The sequence below is a fragment of the Phoxinus phoxinus genome (genome assembly GCF_949152265.1).
Source record: "Phoxinus phoxinus genome assembly, chromosome: 7".
In the NCBI taxonomy this organism is placed as follows: Eukaryota; Metazoa; Chordata; class Actinopteri; order Cypriniformes; family Leuciscidae; genus Phoxinus; species Phoxinus phoxinus.
The window spans coordinates 13,168,961-13,195,274 of NC_136882.1; the positions used below are offsets into that span (position 1 = coordinate 13,168,961).

The 26,314-nt window shown below is 36.8% G+C and overlaps 1 protein-coding gene across 1 annotated transcript in view; it reads right to left on the reverse strand.

Moving 5' to 3' along the window:
• nr1i2 (nuclear receptor subfamily 1, group I, member 2) overlaps positions 1 to 26,314 on the reverse strand; it is a 33,876-nt gene continuing 7,562 nt past the window's right edge. Inside the window, exons 2-9 of the mRNA XM_079617802.1 lie at positions 16,792 to 16,982; positions 14,016 to 14,146; positions 12,510 to 12,679; positions 11,669 to 11,952; positions 11,385 to 11,530; positions 6,896 to 7,012; positions 2,979 to 3,084; positions 1 to 2,898 (exon numbers count right to left, since the gene is read on the reverse strand). Of these exons, the coding sequence (XP_079473928.1) occupies positions 2,754 to 2,898; positions 2,979 to 3,084; positions 6,896 to 7,012; positions 11,385 to 11,530; positions 11,669 to 11,952; positions 12,510 to 12,679; positions 14,016 to 14,146; positions 16,792 to 16,982 (1,290 nt within the window). The 3' untranslated portion in view covers positions 1 to 2,753. The remainder of the gene's footprint in view (positions 2,899 to 2,978; positions 3,085 to 6,895; positions 7,013 to 11,384; positions 11,531 to 11,668; positions 11,953 to 12,509; positions 12,680 to 14,015; positions 14,147 to 16,791; positions 16,983 to 26,314) is intronic.

Genomic DNA, 26,314 nt, shown 5'->3' on the forward strand with positions numbered 1-26,314 from the left:
GGGTTTGTAAGGTTTATTTTTTTATTAATACTTTTATTCAACATATGGTAGATGCATTCAATGTACAAAAACAAACTACTTAAAAAAGAAATGCTGTTGTTTTAAATGTAATCAAATAATCCTTTTTTTTCATGGTTTCCACAAAAATAATAAGCAACTGTTATCAACATTGATCAATGTTTCATGAGCATCAAATCATCATATTATACTGATATCTGAAGGATCATCTGACACTGAAGACTGGAGTAATGATGCTGAAAATACAGCTTTACCATCATAAAGCATAAATTACATAAATATATTACAATAGAAAACAGTTATTCTAATCTTTAGTAATATTTCACAATTTTACTGTAAATTTAATCAAATAAATGCAGTCTTGGTGAGCATATGACACTTCTTTAAAAAAGTTAAACAGTAGTGTACATTATGAGGAAATGATTTACACAATTGCACAGTAAATGATTCTTCACACATTCTCATACAATTTTGCATTTATTTTCCTGAGAGGGTCATATATGTCATAACCACTGTAAAGAGAGAAAACCTGAGTGTACTGTGTAGTAATTATTCATGTTATGACAAGTTTCCTTATCGTTTTGCAGGCAGGATGAAATAATTGCTTAATCTACACAAAATGGCAACATGAAGGCATTTTCAAAGAGTTTGAGCTTTACATAGATACCTGATATCTGAATCCTCTGCTTTTATTGTAGCAGATATGTGAACGTATTATTGGAAAGTATCCAAAAATACAGACACCTAGTGGATCCCGAAACATCTGCTCTACATTGTCATGTGTCACATCCACATATAACACTAGCTCACAATCTACACATTGATTGTCATTGTTAAGTGTTTAAGTGACAGAACCAAGTGTTTAGTTAAAGAACCAAAAAAAGTTCCAAATGACCTCTAAATGCTATGACGCTAACGCTAAAATCTGAAAACCTGAATGTACTGAGTGAAAAAGTTTACTCTCAAACTCTCAAAAGGCAATCACTTCTCAAGAAAGTGTCGTAAAATTTCAGAGATTCTTCAAAATTGTAGACATTCACATGTTGAGCAAAATACAGTAAGCTTTGTTTATAATATTCACAACAGAGATGAAATTACTAGCTTTTTTTTTTTTTAACCAGCCACACATCACAGAGTGAATCTCACGAAACCTAAAGAACATTATCCAGGTCCAGAAATTTCACTTCAAAATCAAAAGACAGATGTTTTACGTTAAAAACAATCTCATTACCGTAATACATACAAAAACACATTCTCATTACTGTAATACAATCCTAAAAAAAACTTTTATTTTTTTTCATTTTGGGGAGTAAAATATGACCTGAACATGTTCTTTATGAGATTCATAACTCTATAAGTACACTTACTTTCTTGTCTTGTGAAATATAGCTAATAAAATATCTGTTATATAACCTGAACACCACTAGAAGCGATTAACATATATACCACTGTTTTACATTTCAACACAAACAATAAATAAACCGATTTGTCAAGACATACGGCAGACAATTTACACAGTATGCATCATATTATCATATTTTGTTTTTATACTTTGTGATCTCTGCTGCATTAATAACATCATATAATATATAATAATAATCTCTTACAGCATCTTACCCTGCAAAGCTTATGCGTGAACACTATCCCATAAGGTCCCGTTAATGTTTGTTAAAGTTAGTTAATAAAATACAACTGTTCATAGTTTATGTTAGCTCAGCTTTACTAAATAATACTAACAGATACAACGTTTGTTTTTTATAATGTGTTAGTAAATGTTGAAATTAATAGATTAATAAATGCTTTAGGCAGTTTGTTCATGTTAACTAATGGAACCTTATAAAGTGTTACAGTTCATGACAAAAAGGGTCTCGGTTACACTTTATGTAACCTGAAAGGTGTCTTTGTTACGGTGTAATTATACAATATTAATTAATAAAATGTACTTACAGGGTTAGGAATCAGGTTTGGTTTAGGGGTGACTGCATTTAATTATACACAATTTACTGTTATTACTGCAGTAAGTACGTTACGTGTAACAAACACTAAAATAAAGTGTTACCAAATCGAATTTTTACATGACAATGATGTACTAAAAACAGAAAAGTTTTTCCTTGCGTTTTTCACGCACAGACGACAACGTTGTCAAAACGATCCCCGTTCACATGGATGTGCGAAAACGACTAAAAACGCTGTAGTATCCATGCCAGGCCAGTAGTTGGCAACGTCACTTTGTAACGAAACACTACGCACCTAGACTGAACACTTAATACGCATGACGTCACCGTCTGCGCAAATTCCCGTTTTTGTATTTTACACAGAGACGATAACGGTTTCGCTTTTAAAAAACCCGTTTTCAAAAAGTTAGCGTTTTCAGGCCCCCAAACCTTGTTATGTAAATGAATGGCTAAAACGCATTACAAGTTTCTCGTTTTTAGTTCCGTTTTTTAAACCGGTGTCGTGTAAATCTAACCCCACATTTCAAGCTTCATTCATCCAGGAAATGTAAGAGATAAAACAGTAATGTGCCATCCTACATCTGCATATGAACCACAGAAATTGTTCTTTTGCGAAACGATTCGGAAAAAAAGACTGCTTGTCAGATAAACTCAAACACAATTACATTACATTTAGTAACAATTTCACGATTACCGTGTGCTGCTGTTCAGTAGTTCATCATCAGTAGTCACCGTCCTTGCCCTGGCTAGTTTTGACTAGTCTTTTAATCTTTTAGTGTCCTAGCAGCTGTCTTTACTTATTATCTCCAACAAAAGCGGAGACATTTCCGGCTGAATGTCCTGGATTTTCAGCACCTGTTTCGTGTACTCTTCGTTCATACTCCTCATCTCGGTCAGGCACGCCATGATCTTTGGGTACAGCAGACTAGCAGGAGGAGAAGGTTAGACTGAAAGTGCAATCAAAGGAAACGTTTTCCTAATGAGATGGAAAGAAAGCATGCTTACTGTTTCTCTGGCTCGGCCCTCTTTGCCTCGATGTAGGTCTTCAGGGTGAGAGCTAGCGTTTCCTGGTTGCGGTCGACCACATTGTGATGCGTCACACCAGGGCGATCTGTGGACCAGCACACACGTGAGAGGTTAAAGATAGATCACTCAAAAATTTAAATTAGCCCATGATTTACTCACCCTCAAACCATACTAGGTGTATATGACATTCTTCTTTCAGACGAATACAATCGGAGTTATATTAAAAAATGGCCTGGCTCTTCCAAGCTTTGTAATGGCAATGAATGGCCGTTTCTGTTTTCAAGTCCATAAAAGTGCATCTATCCATCATAAAAGTGCATCTATCCATCATAAAAGTGCATCCATCCATCATAAAAGTGCATCCATGCATCCATCCATCATGAAAGTGCATCTATCCATCATAAAAGTGCATCTATCCATCATAAAAGTGCATCTATCCATCATGAAAGTGCATCTATCCATCATGAAAGTGCATCTATCCATCATGAAAGTGCATCTATCCATCATGAAAGTGCATCTATCCATCATAAAAGTGCATCTATCCATCATAAAAGTGCATCCATGCATCCATCCATCATAGAAGTGCATCCATACATCATGAAAGTGCATCTATCCATCATATGAGTGCATCCATCGATCATAGAAGTGCATCCATCCATCATAAAAGTGCATCCATGCATCCATCCATCATGAAAGTGCATCTATCCATCATAAAAGTGCATCTATCCATCATGAAAGTGCATCTATCCATCATGAAAGTGCATCTATCCATCATAAAAGTGCATCTATCCATCATGAAAGTGCATCTATCCATCATGAAAGTGCATCTATCCATCATAAAAGTGCATCTATCCATCATGAAAGTGCATCTATCCATCATAAAAGTGCATCTATCCGTCATGAAAGTGCATCTATCCATCATAAAAGTGCATCTATCCATCATAAAAGTGCATCTATCCATCATAAAAGTGCATCTATCCATCATAAAAGTGCATCTATCCATCATGAAAGTACATCTATCCATCATAAAAGTGCATCTATCCATCATGAAAGTGCATCTATCCATCATAAAAGTGCATCTATCCATCATAAAAGTGCATCTATCCATCATAAAAGTGCATCTATCCATCATGAAAGTGCATCTATCCATCATGAAAGTGCATCTATCCATCATGAAAGTGCATCCATCCATCATAAAAGTGCATCCATCCATCATAGAAGTGCATCCATCCATCATAAAAGTGCATCCATCCATCATAGAAGTGCATCCATCCATCATAAAAGTGCATCTATCCATCATATGAGTGCATCCATCGATCATAGAAGTGCATCCATCCATCATAAAAGTGCATCCATCCATCATAAAAGTGCATCCATCCATCATAAAAGTGCATCCATCCATCATAAAAGTGCATCCATCCATCATAGAAGTGCATCCATCCATCATAAAAGTGCATCTATCCATCATATGAGTGCATCCATCGATCATAGAAGTGCATCCATCCATCATAAAAGTGCATCCATCCATCATAAAAGTGCATCCATCCATCATAGAAGTGCATCCATCCATCCATCATAAAAATGCTCCACATGGCTCTGGGGGTTAATAAAGGCCTTCTTAAAGGAACACTTCACCCATTTGCATTAGACTTTGTATCTTTAGAAACCCAGTCACATTTTCGAATGGTCATGGTTTATTCCCTTATTTTCCCCTGAGATGGGAGAAATAAGGATTTAAGTGTTCCACTTCCTGCTTTTTATGACGCAAAAATCGTCAATTTGCGTCATAAAAAGCAGGAAGTCAAATTTCTTTGAATAAGGGTAAGACTACAAACACTAGCTCATCATTTATCCAGTAGAAGGCGCTGTTCCGCATGTTTTCAACCCGCCCATAAAGGGATCTCACTCACAGAATGTACATATAGTGTCAGCCATTCTTTATTTGGAAGCTAAAGCTAACAGTTTCTTATTCTGTGGAGAAAGCTGAGTAGTAGCGGTGACCATCCTCTTTTTCCCGGACATGTCCGGCCGTCGAGATCGTCCAAAATGTCCAGGATTCGGCTTTTGCTTTCTGCAGTCGCATTCATAGTTTACATGCACACCTTTTGTTTCAATCTAACTGAATTCATTCCGATTGGTGAATCTGAATGTAGTGTTTACATGAACGCTAAACAAGTGATCGTTTGATGTGCGTTTTAACATTGCTAGGAAAATTCCCGCTCCTCCGTGAGCGATACGAGACCGGTGCGTCTCACAGGCGCCGGCGCCACTCATCAGTAATCACGCCACCGGGCTCGCATCGTTCTCCGCGGCCGTCAGTCTCGTTCCTGCTCGTCACAGTAAACATGAGGAATGGCGACTGAAGAACGCAAAAGCCGAATCCTGGACATTTTGGGCGACATCAAAATACTGGGCAGACTCACGGAGACTCACTAGTAGCATAGCCTTGTTGTTTACTGCGATCTCTTACCGGTAGGCGTGGCCTACTAGGGCAGCGAAGCAAGTGCATTCTGGGAGTTGTTGTCTTTCATCCCCATAAGCCAAAAATACATTTTCTGTCTTTTCTCAGTCTAGAAGGCTCCAAATTCAAAAATAATTTCACATTTCTTCTACATAAATGACCCATTTTAAATACACATTCATCTTTCCAGAGGTGAAGTGTTCCTTTAAGCCTTCTTAAGTTTGTGTAAGAAAAAATATTCATATTTAACGTTAAAAAGTAAATTCCAGGTTCCAGCAAAACGAACATACCCTTAAGGCCCTTTCACACTGGATGCGATTTTGACTTCATTTAACTAGCTTCCGAACAAACCAACATACGGATTCTACTTAAGTCTAAAGCGCAACTTATGCAAGCAATATGACATACTGCTGATATTTACGCTACGCTACTTCTGCCGCCATAAGTTGCGCTTTAAGGCCCTTTCACACCAGTTTCCGTGTGAATAGTTTGCGTCAAAACCATTCACGACAGCTGAGAAAACTTGGATCCTTCATCATCATCATCATCATCCAGTGAAGACAAGCTTTTCATTTTCTTTAAAAGACAGAAAAGAAGGTTTTGGGTGCACCCAATCTTAAAGAACAGAGAGTCTGAAGGGGAGTAGCTGATCTTGCACAGGAGCTAAAACTTTATCATGGCCGGTTCCACACTTACTTCCGGATGTCTGTGGGACAATGTGAGGAGCTCCTTCAGACAGTACCGCATCTGACAAACCACAAACTTCAGGGAACCAATCGGTCCGGAGCAGCTTAATGGGTATGTTCGTTTTGCTGGAACCTGGAATTTACTTTTTAACGTTAAATATTAATATATTTTTCTTACACAAACGCATTGCTTCGCTTCAGAAGGCCTTTATTAACCTACTATTGACCTTTATTAACATCATTTATGATAGATAGATGCACTTTTATGGACTTCAAAACAGAAACGGCCATTCACTGCTATTATAAAGCTTGGAAGAGCCAGGACATTTTTTCTATAACTCAGATTGTATTCGTCTGAAAGAAGAATGTCATATGCACCTAGGATGGCTTGAGGGTGAGTAAATCATGGGCTAATTTTCATTTTTTGATTCAAAAATCCCTCAAGTTGTTTCAAACATGTATGAGTTTCTTTGTTCTGCTGAACACAGAAGAAGATATTGTGAAGAATGTCGGTAACCAAACAGTTGGACCAACCCATTGACTTCCATAGTATGGAAAAAATAAATGACTATGGAAGTCAATGGGGACCAGAAACTGTTTGGTTACCGACATTCCTCAAAATATCTTCTTCTGTGCTCAGCAGAACAAATAAACAACTCGAGGGTGAGTAAATGATGACAGAACTTGCATCTTTGGGTGAAGGGCGGCTCGTGTGTGTTTATGTGTATGTTGAGCTTCATCTGAGGTACCTGGTGAGAAGAGCGAGATGGCCTGCATCAGCACATACTCCTCTTCATGCAAGTGCAGCTTGCGCAATGCGTAATGGAAACTCATCATAGGGTCCAGCAGATGGTGCTGGAAACCAGCTGTCCCGGTGGAGGAGGAATGAAGGAACACATGACAAATTATGGGAAAGAAAGGATAGTGTAAAGAAAACGACAAATTTATGCATGTACTTGTAAATTGGAAACGCGATACATGCCGCAACATGAAATGTCAATAAAAAGTACGTTAATCTAAGGTGATATTTTAATTTGAAGAGGAAAATGTTTTTAAGAGGACAAGCATATTTTTTTATGCTTGACAAGCAGTTTTGTTATTATTAAAAATTGTTTTCTTTATTTGAAATTAAGATGAAATAAAATAATATATAAATACTAATTGAAAAAACGAACACTTAATCAACGTAAGAAATGTTGACTTGGGAACTAACTGAAAATTAACTAACTAAAATTACGAAAACTGAAATAAAAATAAATGAAAGCTAAATAGAAAAATAAAACTAATAAAAACTATTAAAGCACAACAAAATTGCTAATATTGAAAGTAATAATAAATAATACAAATAACTGGTCATTCAAAATATATATATATAAATTCCTATAATAGTATAAAAACACTAATGAGGTTTCTCTTTTATAGAGATCCTAAGTTCTATTTCATTGAAGCATTAAGCACCCGTCTCAGATGTTAAATAATAATAATCATCAACGCGCATAGCTCAAATTATTTTGTAAGAATTAGATGGGAAATGTTTAAGTTTGACTTCATTAACTTATTTAGTACAGGGAATTTACACAAATATCTCCATTTGATCTCATTGAAGGCTATATGAGAAGCATTTGAGACTTTACAGGGATTTTGTTTGTGATTTTTTCTCTCTGGCAGGCTCACGTCTACATGGTAAAGCGGTCATGTCTGTCTGGTTTGAAGCAATGCAAGGGTTCATTAAATAGATTTGCTGTTGCGAATGACAGCTGTAAGAATTTGGTTGTCAGGATGATGACATACAATAGCACATTCAATTCAGAATTCATTTGAAGGTTTTTATAGCGGCCTATTAAGGACTGTTGAGATGGAGAGTAATTAGTCAATTATGTAATGAAATGCCACTACTTAAGCTACTATGGAAACTTCACAGCCTTGAGAAGCAAATATAAAGAGAAAATCAAGGCTGGATTGGAGCTTTTAATTATTCATACAGTACGAGTCCTTATTGAAAGGTTGATGTTACAGAAAGAAAAGAGATTCTTATGGTGTCTGTATTTTTACGTAAATTTAAGTACTGCTATATACAGTACATGCATATACAATATTAAAAGCACAAGACAATATAATGCATATTTTATAATTTATGTGTCTCTCTGAGTTCTACTTATAAAGTCAGTAAAAAAAGTATTTTTACAACTATTTTGTAGCCTCTTACTGTCCATAAGAATTAAACGGGTACATTTTTAGCTACTGTGCCTTGAAGACTTCGGGTCAAAACAACCTTTACATTAACTGGGATGCGGATTTACTGTTGGGTTAAATAGTTTTCAAAATACAATACAGACATTTATAGTGAAACAAAAAACCTATTTCAAATAAAAGCAGTTTTTTTCTATTTTTTCTTTTGAACTTTCTACTCATCAAAGAATCCTGAAAGAAATCTACATCTATACCGTTTCCCCAAGAATAATTAAGCAACATTGATAATAAATGATTTCCGAAGGATCATGTGACACTGAAGACTGGAGTAATGATGCTGAAAATACAGCTGTCGTCACAGGAATGAATTATATTTTAAATTCTAATAATATTTCACAATATACTAAACTTACTGTATATTTGATCAAATAAATAATCATAACAGCATAAGAGACTTCTTTCAAAAGCATAAAAAAAATCTTACTGACACCAAACTTTGGACCATCAGCGTCAACATACTACATACAATACATATTTGGCAAATGCTCCAGTGCATATTTGTGTTTGCGCTCTGGAGAACGTCAAATGTATCCATTTACAGTGTGTTTTTGCAGTGGTGAGCAGTGTAGCCAATCACACACATGTTTGTTGATCTCTTGAACGCAATGGCCAATCAGAGGCGTTTAAGTTAGTCAGAATCCACTCCACCCAAAATGCCACAGTTTTATTTAGCTATGCAGCCTCACAAACCCTCTCATTAACAAACAAAGTGTAGACACGATATGCAAGTAAGAGATGTATTGTGCATCGTTGACAGCTTCACTGATAATAACGGAACTTTGCGAGATCGCGATGAACTGACAAAGCGACAGCATTTTAGTGATTGTAAAGGGAGAAGCCTTGGCTCGCTTTCGAGGCTACGATCTACATAATCCATTCAATAAAATTTGTTTTTCATGCCACTAAGAGGACCAATGACCATTTGCATCCTGCAAAGTTTCGGAAGTGACATCTACATATAAATGCTGGATTCACTCTACACGGGACAGGAATATTACATGTTAAAATAGTAACGCATTAAAGCAATGTAAAGCCAAACTAATAGATTAATTGAAAAATATTCAAATCAAATTATTTTTTTAATTATATTCCAATTATTGGTGAAGACTTGTCTGGAACCGGGCCTGCCGTGATGTTATACTCGGAGCAGTTCCTGACTCGAATTGATGCGTTTCAATGGCAACACTATCAATGCTCTTTAAGTTGTATACGTTTATTATCATTAGGGATGCACCGAAAACTTGGCTGAAAATGGCTTTTTTTTAATACTCTGTGATTTTTGGTCATACGGATAAGAGTTATACATCATTCCAAACTGTCACGGGCCTCTTATTTATGTAACTCACAATAACAACAAAATGTTGCGCTTTTGTAAAATAAAGAAAACAAACAGGCTTTCTGCCGTCTCGTTCTCCGTGAACTGCAGCGCTACTCACAGAGATGAGATATATATCTAGAAGATATTTTCAGTCATAAATAAGCATGAAGTTTACATGACACAATCCCATTTAAAGTAATAAAAAAGCTAATAAACACACCGACTGATGCATATATTAAAAAAATCCATAAACAGATTCATAGAATAATTTTCAAGAAAGCCAGGCTATTCTGTTCACTGAGGTTTTTTATCTGCCTCATTACCTTCAGATGTTTCCCTGCTGTGCTCCTAACACCTCTCTTGCACTGTAAGGGGTTTCTCCCACTCCTTCCTCCTGTGTTCTCCTCATTCACTTCCTCTTAGCTGGAGTGAGGGCAGAGACTTTTTCACTGTCTCATTAAAGTGGTCCTGCTTTCTTTCCTACTTTGTGTGGTTATGGTTCCCGGGCTTTCTTCCTTTTAAGCATAATGCTAGAGTACTTGCGTAGTGTAATGAACATTAAAATACTAATGCATATCACAAAGGTCTTCCTTTATACCTGATAAAAGAATCCAGATTCATTGACCACTGATTTACATGTAAATATAAACATGGGAAACCATGGAAACTTTTGGTTGGTAATAACTCAGGGACTGACTAAGTAGGGACTAGTGCTGTGTGATGGTAGAAATGTGTTTGTGTCATATTCTGATATATATATATATATATATATACTGTAATAGATATTAGTTTATAATTTACACATGAGAGCGATTAAGATATATGGAGTAACGTGAACATGCAGAACAGGATGTGTCCCAAACAAGTCAAGACGAGGAAGAGCTTGACATTTAGGGATGTTGTTAAATTCCGCTTTTTAGTTATGACATGTAGTGTAGAGTTGCCGTGCAACATCACAAAGTACAGCATTACTGTGACTCATCCCAACAGAATTTAGAGTTGGTTGCATCCGTTTTATAATACGTTTTTGTTTTCCTTTTTTGGTCTTTAGAGCTCAAATGTACAGGTACGTGAAGTTGTTTTTGCACTGATGCCAGACTTCTTGGTTTGGATCTATTAACAATGACCCTTTTGCTTCTTTAGTATTCAATTCATTTTTTGACGATTGTCCAGAAAAGTACGAACTGTTTTTGATTAAAAACAAAGTCTAATGTTCACCAAGGCTGCAATTATTTGATCAAATATAGAGTACAAAACAGCAATATTGTGAAATATTTGTTTTCTTATTTTAATATAATTTAAAATGTATTCTGTGTGATTTCCAGCATCATTACTCCAGTCTTCAGGGTCACATGATCCTTCAGAAATCATTCTTATATGCTGATTTGCTGCTCAAGAAACATTTGTTATCATTAACAATGTTGTCCTGCCTGATATTTTCATTCTGTGATGAATAGAAAGTTCTAAAGAACATTACCTTGAAATATAAATATTTTGTAATATTATAAATGATACATTTAATGCATCCTTGGTGAATAGAAATCTTCATTTCTTTAAAAAAAAATCTTACTGACGCTAAAACTTCTGAACTGTAGTGTATAGAGTATGTGTTTTTGTTTTTTGTTTACACCCCCCAGCCCTACTTGACCCGGAAACCTGCAGACGCTCACCTCGCATGACGTCATCCAGGCAGTACTGCAGCGGGCCGCACTCCCAAATGCCGGTCACCTCATTAAATAACATGTTGAAGTGAATCAGAAGGATCTCAAGGGTGGCGCCCTTCAGCAGTGAGATCTGGTCCTCTATGATCAGAGACCTGTCGAAAACACAACTCCATTATAGACTTGTATGAGTCAAGCTGCTTGATTAAAATAACAATGAGCTTGTCTGATCACATGTGACCGAACCACCAATGATGACTCTTTATATCAAGTGTAAGAGGGCCTGTATTCACCTGAACATTGCAAGCGTCTTGCTGAAGTTGATTACATTCTTGATCATGTACGTGGTGAGGTCTGTAAAATGTGGCAAAGAGGTGAAAATGGCACCTTTAAGCCACTTCCTCTCTTTATTTTCAAGACTCTGAAAGCTGAGGGAAGAGGATGAGAAGGAGGTGAAGTTGGCGGTCCGCTGCACTGCATCTTCAGGCGGTGGTTTATGCGCGCTTGCGTTAGAGTATCTGCTGGTTTTTGGTTCTCCACTGTACTCAGAAATGGATTTTTGATCCCGATCTAAAGGCTGCGGACATAAAACCACTGATAAAGACTGACAGTTCTCATAAAGATGTATTTCAGTAGATAGATACTAGGGGTTGAAGGACTTTTTTAAGTCGACATTTACGTGATTAAAGTCGAGTCGACTAGTGTCGCTGATGACGTCAATAATGAACAAATAAGCCTGAACCTCGAGCTGAGACTCCAACACAGCTGTGGAATATGACACAGCGCTACCTACAAGGAAATTGCTCCTACACAACAGCTTATTTTTATCAGTTCTTTTGGCTTTGGGTCGTTATATTTCTCACAGGTTTCTGCTCGTTCTAAATCAGATATGGATGAAGTAGCACAGTAAAGATCGCATTTATATGAATGCATTAGTGAGAGAGCGATTGCGTTTGAATTACTTCAACCTGGCAGCATCTCTCTACTAATAGTAAAGCTGTGGGTTTTAGTTACTAAGAAACATATGCCAGAACTTTTCAGATTCTAAGCTATTTTATTAATAACTCACACAACAGCGTTGACAATACATTTCTGCGCTCCAATCGGAGAAACTAAAGAAGGTAAATGTGTTACCCGGAACTGAATGAATTGGGCGCAAGTCATGTCAAAGGTCTTTTGGTGTGCGGTGAGCAGCTCCTGTATGACAGCTTCCTGCTGAGGGGAGAGCGTTACGGGCTCCTCATGCATCCTCTTCCTCTTGATCTGCATCCTCCGCTTCTCCACGGCCTCATCCGACATGATCACTGAGGAACAGAACCACAGGAATCAAAGTGAAGTTTACACAATGTTGATTAATATCTGCCGCTTAATATCTTTGACGATTAGAAAGTTCAAAAGAACAGCATTTATCTGAAGCAGAAATCTTTTGTAATAGGACTGTAAAATCGATTAATCTCGATTAATCTCTTTATATATATATATATTTCTGTGTACACTGTATATACACACAGTATATATGTATACAAATATACAGTATACAGCACAGACAAACACACACACGCGATAAATCGATTTTGCAGCCTTTTTTTGCAACATTATAAATGTATTTTCTGTCACTTTTGACTAGTTTAATGTGTCCTTGATTAACCATTTTTATTATACATTAAATATGCTTAATATATTACACATTAGGGGTGTCACAATATATCGCAATACAACAATGCAACAATATGTATCGTGGATAGTGACAATATGTATTGTGTATTTCATCCAAAAGAAAAATTTCTGTGTGTGGAAAATTAATAAATCAATTAATTAATAATTAAAATTAAAAAATTAAGTTTATAGTACTTCATTTAATGTTGAATATAATGTATAATAATGCAATGGGTAAAAAGTTACCAGTAAAAAGTGGCCTACATTATTTAAAATATATCTAGTCGTCAGTGACAGAGTGCAAGCATATTAATCTAAAATAATTCTGTATTTTCAGCTTCAGAAGCATTCATATTTTTATTCTGGTGTCACCATTGTCCTGTGCATTGGGTTACCCGCACCAAGTCCAAGACTATTCACTTACACCCACAATGTAACACCAAATGTACCATTTTAGGCACACATTTTTTGGTAAACATTTTATCATATGTTTTGAAGTATCGCAATAATATCGTATCGTGAGTTCAGTATCGTGATATGTATCGAATCGTGACATGAGGGTATCGTGACACCCCTACTACACATGACCATGAAATAAGGCTGACTGGGTTAAGTGATAAGGTACATCTGCAGAACATATTTAAACACGCTAAATGCTGGTAAACGCACAATTTTATATTAAAACGACTTGACAACCGTACGCAGTCTAGAGACTCATCCAATCTAGAACTAATTATTTGAGGGAAGAACCGTTCATCATTCTACTATTATTAGGATAATAAATATAACCATTAATCGAACATTTGTGTCTTTAATCAGGTTAATGCTGCTATTTCATAACGGAATATGGCACTCTTCTTTTTTTAATCTGCCATGAAGGTCCTTGGGAAAAGGAAATGGCTTAAGTGGTGTGTGAACAACATGGTCTGTTTGAGAGCAGCCATCAGTTAGGGAACATGAACAGTAGGACTCAATTAAACTTACGCTCCCTCTTCATGCCGATCGAAAGGCATTTCTGGAGACGGCAGGACTGGCACTGTCTCCTGTTGCTCTTGGTGATGACGCAGGCATTCTGAAACGGGCAGTTGAGCTGTGCGGGTCGCTTCATGGCACGCCTTACAACAGGAACACACACACACAACGTGAAACAAACTGATGCACTGACCGTACAATAAATAGGATGCCACAATACATGTGCACGACTGTCTACCAGTGTCAGACATTAACTTAATTAAAGGGCTAATTATTTTTTCTGACCACAGAACAGACTGCATGCTGTCCATGTCTATGTATCAAATGCTTCAATTAAATTTAATAAATTGAGGAATGCTACAAGGACAGTTTGGCCCCTCATTTTAAATATATTTCAGTGGCATTTTTGCCTCCGAAGCCCTGGTTAAAGTAATAGTTCATCCAAAAATTTAAATAATTTCCTCTCCAGCATTTCGTTACAAACCTGCATGACCCACTTTCTGTGGACCACAGAAGATATCTTGAAGAACATTTCAACACAATTTGTTTTTGTCCACACAATGAAAGTCAATGGGGTCCAAAACGCCACTGGACCAATTTGACTTTCATTCTATGCGCAAAACACCCACATTCTTCAAAATATGTGTTCCACAGAATAAACCACAGTAAATGATGACAGAATTGTTATTTGTGGGTGAACTATTCCTTTAAGTGCTGACCCTGCTCTCTATTAATTATGACAGAAAGATCAGCGATGTGAACAGGTTTCTTATTGTTTTCTGAAAAATAGTTTTTATTTGTACAAGTATATTCTCAACATGCATGTTCTGTTTTGGTTTCATTTTCACTGTGTTTCTTGTGCTCTTTTCCCATGTTGTTCTGTGTTCCTAGTTGTTTCCATGGTTGTTAATTAAGTTCTGTTCCTGTTTGTTCCGTTAATGATCTCCCCCCTGTGTATTTAAACCCTAAGTTCTGTCAGTTTATTTGTCCAGTTTTTTTTAATGTTTGGTGGTTCTGCTATTATTCCCAAGGTTGCCCTGTAGTTTCCTGAGTATATAATTAAAGATTGATCTTCATATTATCTATCGTCCCGTGCTTTATTGCCGCCACCCCACTGTGACACCAGCATTGTTCACATGTTTTAAAATATTCTGAAAGCACCCTGGGAAACAAACAATTACTGTATGAATGCAGTTGAACGCACAAAATGTATTGTGATGCATGTGTGTGGGTTAGTCACAAAATATGCTACTGTACCCTACAATTATTTTCTCTTTTCAAGTTTGCTTTCACAATTTTGATCCAAATCACAACAATCAGAAGCGGAATGATGATTGAACCGTTTTTAAAAGCTCTGTGTGCATCCTGAAGGTCATATTTCACATTTCCTGTTTAGGAGGAGAACAATTTCTCTTGACAATTTCAATTGTTTTTTATGAAAAACTATTTGACGTATACATTTTAATAAACAAATCCCTGATGTCCCCTGCAATGTTTTGTTCCTACTGGTTGAGTTAAAGGGATAGTTCACCCAAAAATGAAAATTATGTCACAATTTACTCACCCTCATAGCGTTCCATACTTGTATTTACATGTTGTATGATTATCTTCTGTGGAAAACAATAGGAGATATTAATCCAGTTCAGTTTTAACAGTGTCACATAAGACACTTGTTTTAACCGCTTTATATGTTATAATAATTGTATGTATATTAGAGTATATTATTATAGAGTATATGTATATTATTAATAGGTGAAAATGTTTTCTTAGTCATTTCAGTCCTCTTATTATTTTACATGTGTATGTCAATAGTCATATGTGTCAACGCATATTTAAAATTCAAATAAAAAGTTATTTGTGTGAACGCATATTGCTGATGATTGCCTTTAATTCCCTTAAGGTTAATGGAGTTTCATTCGCGGATCCTTTATGTCGAATACGACCGACCAATATTGAGGAGCCTACATCTTGGATAAGATTCCTAACCTACAGCACACAAACGCGGATATTTTCGACATGTCTAAAGTATAAAGAAAGAATAATCCAGTCTTATTAACTTATTGATTTCGGTAAACAACTTAAAAAAATCTGCATGCACAATAAACCATAGTCAAATTCTGTTTTTTCCATGTTATAATAAAAATGTAGGGCTTTTTAATAAAACTAGACATGAGAATATTACCATTCCGTGCATAGTATCGTCAACTATCTCATCAGACAAACTTCGACAGTTGGTTGAACCGGCTCTTTTTAAGTGGGGGTGTTCTCATCAACGTCATCAACCTTGAACTGAAGTTTGATTCAATTCAATTAGTGAACCGGATCGATCGGTTACTTCCTGAGAACCGGTTACTTCAAGAATCCAACATCACTACTACACACTTTTAAGAGTTATTTGAATATTGTAAATACACTTCATTAATTCACTTTATTACTGATGTTCATCTAATCTTTTTAAACGCTTCCAACCTCACAGTTTAATCAGACCCCATTTTTAACTCATCTAACTCAACCGAGTAGGATTGTTACACAACTCAAACTCTCATTGGTCGTGGCTTCAGAAGATTGAAATGTAGCACACAATTCATATGGACTACTTTATTGACAGCCTCTCTTATAGTAAAATAAATAAATAGATATAGACATAATAGAGCAGTGCGGATGTTCTGCTCAACATCTCCTTTTGTTTCCCACAGAAGAAAGAGGGCCATACAGGTTTGGAACGGCATGAGGGTGAGTGAATTATCTTCAATTACAGCAGCTGAGAAATATCTGTTTGCTCACTCACCGGAAGAAGCCTTTGCAGCCCTCACAGGTCATGGCGTTAAAGTGGTAGCCTGTGGATTTGTCACCGCACACTTGACAAATTTTGGGCTCATCATCCTCCTCCGTTTCTTCCTCAGACCCATCACCGTGTCCCGAGTCGCCCAGGGGAGAAAGCTCCTCCATTTCTTCACTCATCCTGATCTGAAGTACGCACTGCAACACAAGGCACTCACTCACTCATACGGCTCATTACCACCCAATATGTTTGTTATGTCAACAAATAATATGAATTCATGCAGAGATTAGTTGAATAGTAAATCAAAAAAACTGAAAACCATAAAACTGCTGAACATCCACAAATAAACTACATTTAATAGCTACATATTTATTTCAAATGACTCTGAAGAAGTAATATGGTGATGGTTATGGTGTACAAATACCATTAAACCTACAGTATTGCGACCACAATCCCTGTACTGCACTACTGTTATTACCAGCTCCTGCTTTAATCATCATAACCATATTGCACATCCTCATAATATTTGCACAACCTCAGAATCTGCCTCCAGCAAACAATATCCAGAGAATTATATTTGCACTGCCTCAGAACAGAATGTTAATAGTCTGAATTGCCTTGGTCGACTCATTTCACAAACTGCAACTTTGCCTATTTGGTTTTTGTTTTATATATATATACACATGTATAATCTCATCAATGACAAGAGCTTGATGGACAATAGCATCCTTTATTAAATTGTAATATTTAAATTATGGTAATATTAGCACATATTTAAATATATGTTTGTAATCGATTGACTTTAACTCTATTTCAACTTGTTCTAAAATGACAGAAAAGAAGAGAGAATGTGACTGACATTGTTCACAATCTATAAAACCATTCAAAAGCATCTGGTATGGTAATGAAAATATCTTGAACTCTTTTCATTTCTGTTAAGAAAGAGATACAATTGTTAAATGGTCTGACACTGATTCATTCCTTTTATGATCCACCTGTACATAAATGCCTTCTTCAATTTCTATTAAGACAAGTCAATGAACATTACAATAGTGTTTTAAACTCACAAATATCACATCCACACTTCACACAAACAACAGCATCTAAACAACCTTCCCAACTAACCTGCTTGAACATTCAAATGATAAAGTCACAGTGAATAAAACGTGTATCAATCATCACATAACCATTCCACAGTTAGTTGCGAGTAGGCTCACGGCTGTGACTTTAAAACGTAAAACAAGAGCAGGTGTTCAAAGTTCAGGAAACATACCCTTTGCACGATCCGTGTAACGCAGAAATCTGGAGTGCGTCCTCCAGGGCAAAACCTTTATCCTAAATAAGCCATTGAAAGAACACAGCGCATGCACACACACACACACAATGCCAAAGAAAGCTGAATTTATGTGTTGCCATGGTATCCACATGGGACCACTAAGCATTGGTCAAGTCAGACTCTATAAGCCATAATCCTGACGTGCAGCTGCATATAGCCTAGCCTATATGATTATTCAGGGTTGGGTGAAGGTTCATGTCTCATTACAGATGAAAAAGAAGACACACAGTGAACAGAATTGTCCAATAACAAAATTCACTATTATTATTTTTCTTAATCTTATTATTATTATAAAAAAATTATCATATTGAATTTAATTTGTTGTTACAAATAATGTATTTATTCAGTTATCAGTAATCAAAAATAATTATTTATTTAATTTTTAATGACAAATCAAAGACTTTTGTGTAATTAATTAGGCTAACATTTACATTTATTAATTTAGCAGATGCATTTGTCCAAGTAAATTACAAATTAGAATATAATAATAGAATATCATAACAGAAATCCTTTTATTAATAATATTAAAGACATTTATATATGTTACAAAGGATTTCTATTGCAAATAAAAAAAATTTGAGCAGCAAATCATCATATTAGAATGATTTCTGAAGGATCGCGTGACACTGAAGACTGGAGTAATGATGCTGAAAATTCAGCTTTGCATCACAGGAATATAAAATTTTAAAATATATCCAAATAGAAAACAGTCATTTTAAAATTGTATTACATTAAAAAAATCTTACCGACCCTTAAACTTTTCCACTCCAAACAAGCAATAAAACAATAAAAGAACTGCAGCCACACCAAATATCGATTGTATACTACACTAGTAAAATGCTGTTAAGAACAATAGAGAAGGTTTAGTTAAATTGATTACAGTTGGTAGGGAAAATCGGACAACTTTCTCGGCTGCTCGTAATTGCGAACTAAATTCCCATCCACCGACACAATTTTAAAGGGACAGTTAGAGATTTTCATTTCATTTCCTTTCAATTTAGGGATCTTGACAGCCTGGTCACCATCCATTTCCATTTGGAAAAGATCAGCTTCAATATTCTGCTGAACTTCTACTTGTGTGTTCTATGAAGGTTTGGAAGGACACGACAGTACAAACCATGACAGCATTTGCTTTTTGGGTGAACTACCAGCTAACAGGGAACGTTCCCAGAACTTTTGGCTAACATTCTGGCAAGGTTATCTCAAAGATATGAACAAATATTGTTCCAGTAAGGTTAATACAATGTTTGTTTAAAGTTATCGGGTTTTTAATGTTTTTTAAAAAACATTAGCACACAATTATTATAATTCATGGAATGTTTTTACCTGCAGTTTTTCAAAGAACATTCAAAAGTAACATTCCCTAATGTTTGCAAAACGATAAAATGGAATGTTCTCTTACCAATCGCATAAACAAGAAAAAAAAAACATTTAAAACAAAAACTGGACGTTTTGAACTTTCTGAGATCAAAACAACGTTTTCATAACTTAAGAATGTTTTAAAATTGTATCGATTATCCAACTGATATCATAGCTTAACATTTACTGTTATTCATTTGGCCTTGACTAAATCACCTCAAGTTTTATTTTTAGTTTCCAAGTGTACAAATGACCAAAGGAAGGCCACTAGACAGATTAGTGACCTATTTGACTAGTGCAGGTGAGTGTTAAAGGACGTGATCCTAAAACCTTAAAGTCCCCTGTATCCCTTGAAACTCATCTTTGATCACCAAAATTACATATTGTAAAAAAAAAAAAATCTTAAAAATAATAATATTTATGCCTTAAAATAGCTTAAATGTAATTCTACACCCTTGCTTCATTTAGTACAAGCGGTTCTATGAATATGTAAATTAGCCCCGCCTCCACTCACTCACACCAGCTCACAGGTCCACTCGTTGACGATCACACGTTGTCGTGATTGGTTATAAGGTAGTTTGTGACGTCAGAAACACCGTCGATTTCAAACTGCGTTTTTGAGACTGTCTTTGGTTCCCAGCAGTTTTAAGGAGGAAATACTCAGCAATGGTGTTGACTTATGAATTTGCGCATGGCTTGTCTTAAAAAGCATATTAAAAACCCCACATAGACATATAAACATGAAATGCTTGATTTTAACCACAGGGGGACTTTTATGCTAACAATTCATGCAGCTGAACTCTGTAAGGTCAGCATGAGTTCAATTTCTGGGTCCAGAGAGCAATAACCTGTTGGTTAAGTAATGTGCCTTTTCCCTGAGAGTGTTTTCCTGTGCCTTTATACAATATGAGCAGAGGTTTTTATTCCTCCCCCACAGCTCCAATTACCCTTCTTCTTGTCTACTCAATCCCCACATTAGCAACGCCTCCACCCTTTCACTATTCACTTTTCCTTGTGATTAACAACACCGTAACCCACTATACCCTCTGGATTGTTTGCATTGTGAAAATCAATTTTTGGAACAAAGCAACAATTCTTCTCCAACTGCCAAAGGTCGGGGGGTTGTGGATGGGAAATCGATTCCTATATGAATCGCTATTCTATCTTCTGCCGATTCGCATCAATTCACAAATGTCACAAATGTTAAAACCTTTAACTTCGCAGTACTACTTAAAGTTATAGAGACATTAGTGTTATTAATCAAATTGAGATTAATGTGAGACATTGAGAATCACATGTGATTTAAAGTGGGATCGTTATGCAGTATGGTTAATTCATCCTACAACTTTGGTCTAAGCATATTCGTTAGTATTTCCATGCCAAGTGTGGCCTGCATTTTTGACGGCTTTGGCGGTTCTGGATTACTTGGATTATTCTATCTGGCAGGACCGTGGAGTTGTCTCACCTGGAGGAGCTATCTGTAGAAGCACTGTGTGGTCTTGACGAATCCGAATCCTTCATAGTGAAGGGAAGTCCTTCTTTCTTGCCTCTGATGGGGTTTTAAGTTTTATTTTCATTGTTTTAGACCTTGTTGGTCTTGATTTTACCCAAAAAAATTTCTATAGCATTACTTCACTGTGTCTATCTTCCTGTTTACCCCTGGTGTCAAGTACCGCCTTCATGCGGAGGGTGAATAACTGAAGTGGATTTCCTACAAAGTGGATTTGGATTCCACTTCAGCACGTCTATTTTACTATGGAGGGCATTATCGGTACTTTTTGGTTACTTGTTTTTATACATTTAAATGTTCGGAGCTTAAAGTCTGCGTGAACCGGAAGTTGCAAACGACTTTTCTCCAGTGTTGTGGCGTATTTCCAAGTGAAAGGGAATATTGAACAGAGGGCAGGGTTTTACTTCAGCGCTCCTCCTCTCCATCTCTGCTCATAGCAGAGTAACGGTTTGAGGGGAGTGGTCAAGCGTTTTCAACCCAAGCAGTCAAACCTACGTCATCAGAAAAGGAACGCCATTCCAGACCGGAAGTAGCCTAACTTTTCAGACTTTGATTAAAGATAACCACGGCATACAATATTTTTCTTTGTATTAACTTGTACGGATTAATTGTTCACCACAAGACTAGTAATATGCGCTAACAAAGTAAATAGGGTCAATTTTGATTTCATGTCGACTTTAATCTCTAAAAATGGATATGGTCCGTATCTGGGTCCAGTCAACTGATGCGGATGTGATTGTTCTAACTGAAACTTGGCTGAACAAATCTGTTTTGGACAAGGATATTTGTATTAACGGCTATAATGTATACAGCACTGACAGACCAAAAAAGGGTGGGGTCGTAGCAATTTTTATAAAAAAAAAGTAGGTTTCATGGTTAAGTATTGCTCTCCAAATCAGTGAGTAAACAATTAGAATTTTTAGCTGTCGACCTTGAGGTTTCTAAATCTCTCAGCATAACAGTCGCTGGCTGCTATAGGACACCATCCGCTCATAGTGGTGCTCTCCCTTCTTTATTCCAGCTCCTTTCAGATTTGGATTCTAAAGAATTGGTAGTTCTTGGTGACTTAAATTGGAATTGGTTGCATTCAGCAACTGATGAATTTAAAACCTATTGTGATGCATTAAAGCAACACTAAAGAACTTTTCCTCTGCGATCGCCCTAGAGGTTGGAAGCGGAATTGTCCATTACCGCTGTCGTAAATAATTTAGCCTACCGCAGCTTTGTAGGAAATCCATATGTCTCATTCAAACTACAGAACCGCTACCCGATCTGGCAAACTTGCATAGTGTGGTTATAGCAGATATAGAGCCGCAAAGCAAATCCAGAAGTGCCTTTCACCCTGTTACGACTTGATGAACCACTGATACGATTTTGGAAACATTATTTTAAGGTAAAAAAATGTTCTTTAGTGTTGCTTTAAATCTTTTTCAGATTGTTGACAGTCCACTAGACCGAATTTAAATTGTCCGGAAAAATCATTTCTAAAAGATTTCACCTTAACAAACGTTCCGCAGAAGTATTCAATCAACTGCTTCCATATTTACGAATGTCATCAGTGACCACTGTGTCATCGCAACGGTTAGAAATACAAAAATTCCTAAAACTAAACCATGCACGCATCATAACAAGGCCTGACATGAAACATTTCTCTGAACAAGGGTTCCTTCATGATTTGAAAAATTTTGAGTGGAACCTTTTTTATTTAATTCCTGACCATGAAATAGCCTGGGAGTGGGAATTCATGCAAAAGTTTCTGCTTTAGTCAATAAATATACCCCCTTTAAAAGGTACAGAGTGAAGGGTAGGAATAATGCATGGTAATTACACCTTTTTTATCCAATATGCTTCATGAGTACAACCTGGCATGGGCAAAAGCCAGGAGAACGGTCTAAATTCAGATTGCCTTAATTTCAGGCAAATACGCAATGCATGTATGGTTGCAGTCAGAAAAGCTAAAGCTGAATATTTCCTTATACAAACATCGTCATTCTAATTAATTAAAAATTTCATCATGTATTATGAAGGACTCCGATGCAATCACTGATAAAGTAAAAATGCTTAATTGTTTAAATGAACATTTCATAACTTCTGGTTGTTTGCTTGATTCACTCAATGGTACTCATGTGAACCCTTCTATTGTTCAGTCAGATGGCTTTGTGTATTCAAGCATTACATTTTTCATCAATTGCAATTTCTGAGGTGTTCAAAGCCCTTAAAGGGATACTTCGCCGATTAGCATTAAGCTTTGTATCAGTAGAAACCCCGTAGTATTTTCAAATGACCATGCTTCCCCCCCTTATGTCCCCCTGAGACAAGAGATTTATGTATTTTTTGTCAAGAAAAAATCCTCAGATCGGAGGCTTTCCTGGCCATGGCCAGAGGCTAAAAACTACAGCCAGTAGTAGGAGCTAGTCCCGCATGTTTTAAACCCGACCATAGTGGGTGGGATTTCACTCACAGAATGTACAAATAGTGTCAGACATCTTTTTTTTAAGCTAAGCTAACAGGCTCTTGCTCTGTGGAGAAAGCTGAGTAGTAGGTGTGACCATACTTCCTCTTTTTCCCGGATATGTTCGGCCGGGACTCTTCCTCCCGACCGCCAAGCAGGTCCCGCTCTTCTGCTGCAACAACTGCTCCGGCCGCCTCCCGCTCCCCCACCATCTGCAACTGCTCCCCGCTGCACTGCGGCCCGCACAGGCAGCCACGAGCATCGGACCCACGCACCAGACCAGACCTCGAGATCGCCCAAAATATCTGGGACTCGGCTCCTGCTTTTCAGAGTTCACTATCTCTATATTATTACATTATTTGACACTGACACGTTCGTGCCAGCTTTGCAGGTCATGCATTCTGCTTCACAATGCTAAAACGCACATCAACCGATCACTTGTTTAGCATTCATGTAAACACTACATTCAGATTTACCAATCGGAATGAATTCAGTCCGATTGAAACAAAAGGTGTGCATGTATACATAATGAATGATGACCGCAGAAACCAAAAGCCGAATCCCGGACATCCCGAAATCCAGCGCACGAATCCGACGCTCGTGGCCACCCGCACGAGCCACGACACAGCGAGGAACAGCCGCGGACGATGGAGGAACCAGAGGCGGCCGGAGCAGCCGCTGCAGCAGAGGAGCGAGACCCGCCCGGCTGTCAGGAGGAAGAGCCCGTCAGACTCGTCACGGAGATTTACGATAAAACGGCGTCTTTTCAGTTTCGAGTCAACTAGTAACCTATTTGGGTGTGCGATATTATGATTTTTGATCGTGGACGATTAAAATGTCTCCACGATCTGCTTTTGAAGAAATATCGTAGGATCGTGCATTTTATCAGTTTACAGTCTGCATTTTGCCTCCGTCTCAACATAGCCTACTGTACAGCGTGACGTATATCCACATGAAATGCAGAGGAACGGGACACTGTAGTTCATAAAAATTAATTATTTGCATGTGCTTTAAAGCCTTGCCGGTTAAACATGTCATTCGCTGCTGATGCGCTGTTCTAACTGAGCGCAAACACCCGACGCGCGCACATGCACTAAAAGCCTGTCTAACAGCGTCTGATTACTGGGCTAAGTTATCTTTCGAGTCTTATTGCGCTAATACTGTAAAATACACACAAGGTTTACATAAACAAAGTTGGTTATGTCTAAAGTGAAAGAACAATAGAAAAAATTAAGAAAAAAATCTGCTTGTCAAATGCGTGTAGACTCGTTGCGCGCAGATCTTAAAGTGACAGTAGCCCTAATAGTAAACATATGCATATACAGCATATGCTGCCGCTTGTCCTTAAAGGGACAGTTAATAGTAGCTTTAATAAGAATCAATGTAAAATTTATACAGTGAAGTCTATGTTGTGTTTTATTTTCATATTTGTTCATTTAATTACTTTCTTCAATGCTGTTAAATACACCTACAGCTGAAAAAATAAAGCACTGTTTATTTAATTTGTATATTAAGTTGTGTATGTGTATCTTTGTTCTTCATTTTTAATAACAAAGACATTTTTTATCTTCGCCACTTTGGCCTAAATGTCTGCCATTATTTTTTATTTTATATTTTGTTACCTAAGGCTTTGTTTTTTAAATAGGGACATTAGTTTGGCTGTGATGCTCAGTCACTTGCAAAATAGTAAAACCAACATGAAAAGGAATCGTGATAAAATCGTGAATCGTGATTTTCCTGAAAAAAATCGTGATATGATATTTTTGCCATTTCGCCCACCCCTACCAACTTCTAAAATATTTTCACAGTTCTACTACATACATGACCAAATTTAAATACACATTCATCTTTCCAGCGGTGAAGTATCCCTTTAATGCCGCCAAACCAACAGGTCCTAATAACTTGGCACCTTACTTTTTAAAGTTAGCAGCCGACATTCTTGCACCACCTCTGACTCATATTGTTAATCTTTCTATTGTCACTAGTGGAATTCCACTTATGGAAATCGGCCTTTATTCTTCCCCTGTTTAAAGGTGGAGATCCTACACACCTAAATAATTACCATCCTATTTCCAAGCTATCTGTTCTGGCTAAAGTCCTTGAAACTTTTGTCAGCAATCAATTGAAGGACTAGCTATCTGTTAATAATACACTGTTGTTTTCTAAAACCAGACTGAAAACTAGACATAGGTCTACGGCAGTCTACAGCAGACTTAAAAGTAGTGAATGACTTCATAGAATCTGTGGACTTATTCATTGATCTATCCAAAGCATTTGATAGATACTGTTGATCATACCATACTGCTACAACGAACCCGTAAGTATTGGATTATCTAAACATGCTATTGGTTGGTTTAATAACTATCTCTTAAACAGAACTCAATGTATACAGGCAGAAGGTTTTGTTTCTTGTTCACTCAATGTAACTAAAAGTGTGCCACAGGGGTCGGTCATTGGACCACTCCTATTTACTCTCTATATATATCAATAATATTGATCAAAATGTTTATAACGCACATTTTCACTGTTACGCTGATGATACATATATATGATGATGTATCATCTGATGATTATATATAGTTCAGCATCCACACCCAATTTGGCTCTAACTCACTTGCAGCTTGTTTTTAATATTTTTCTAAATATTTGAACTAAAACTGGTCTTAATTGCTGATAAAACAAAACTTATGTTGTTTTCTAAAACAAAATCCATCGCTTCTTTCAATCACTTCTTTCCAAGGTTCAGAGATTGAGTATGTGTCTCAGTATAGGTATCTCGGGATTTTAATTGACAATTTGTTTTCCTTTGCCCCTCATGTTCAGCAACTGGTCAAAAGATTGAAAGTGAAACTGGATTTTTATTTTAGAATTA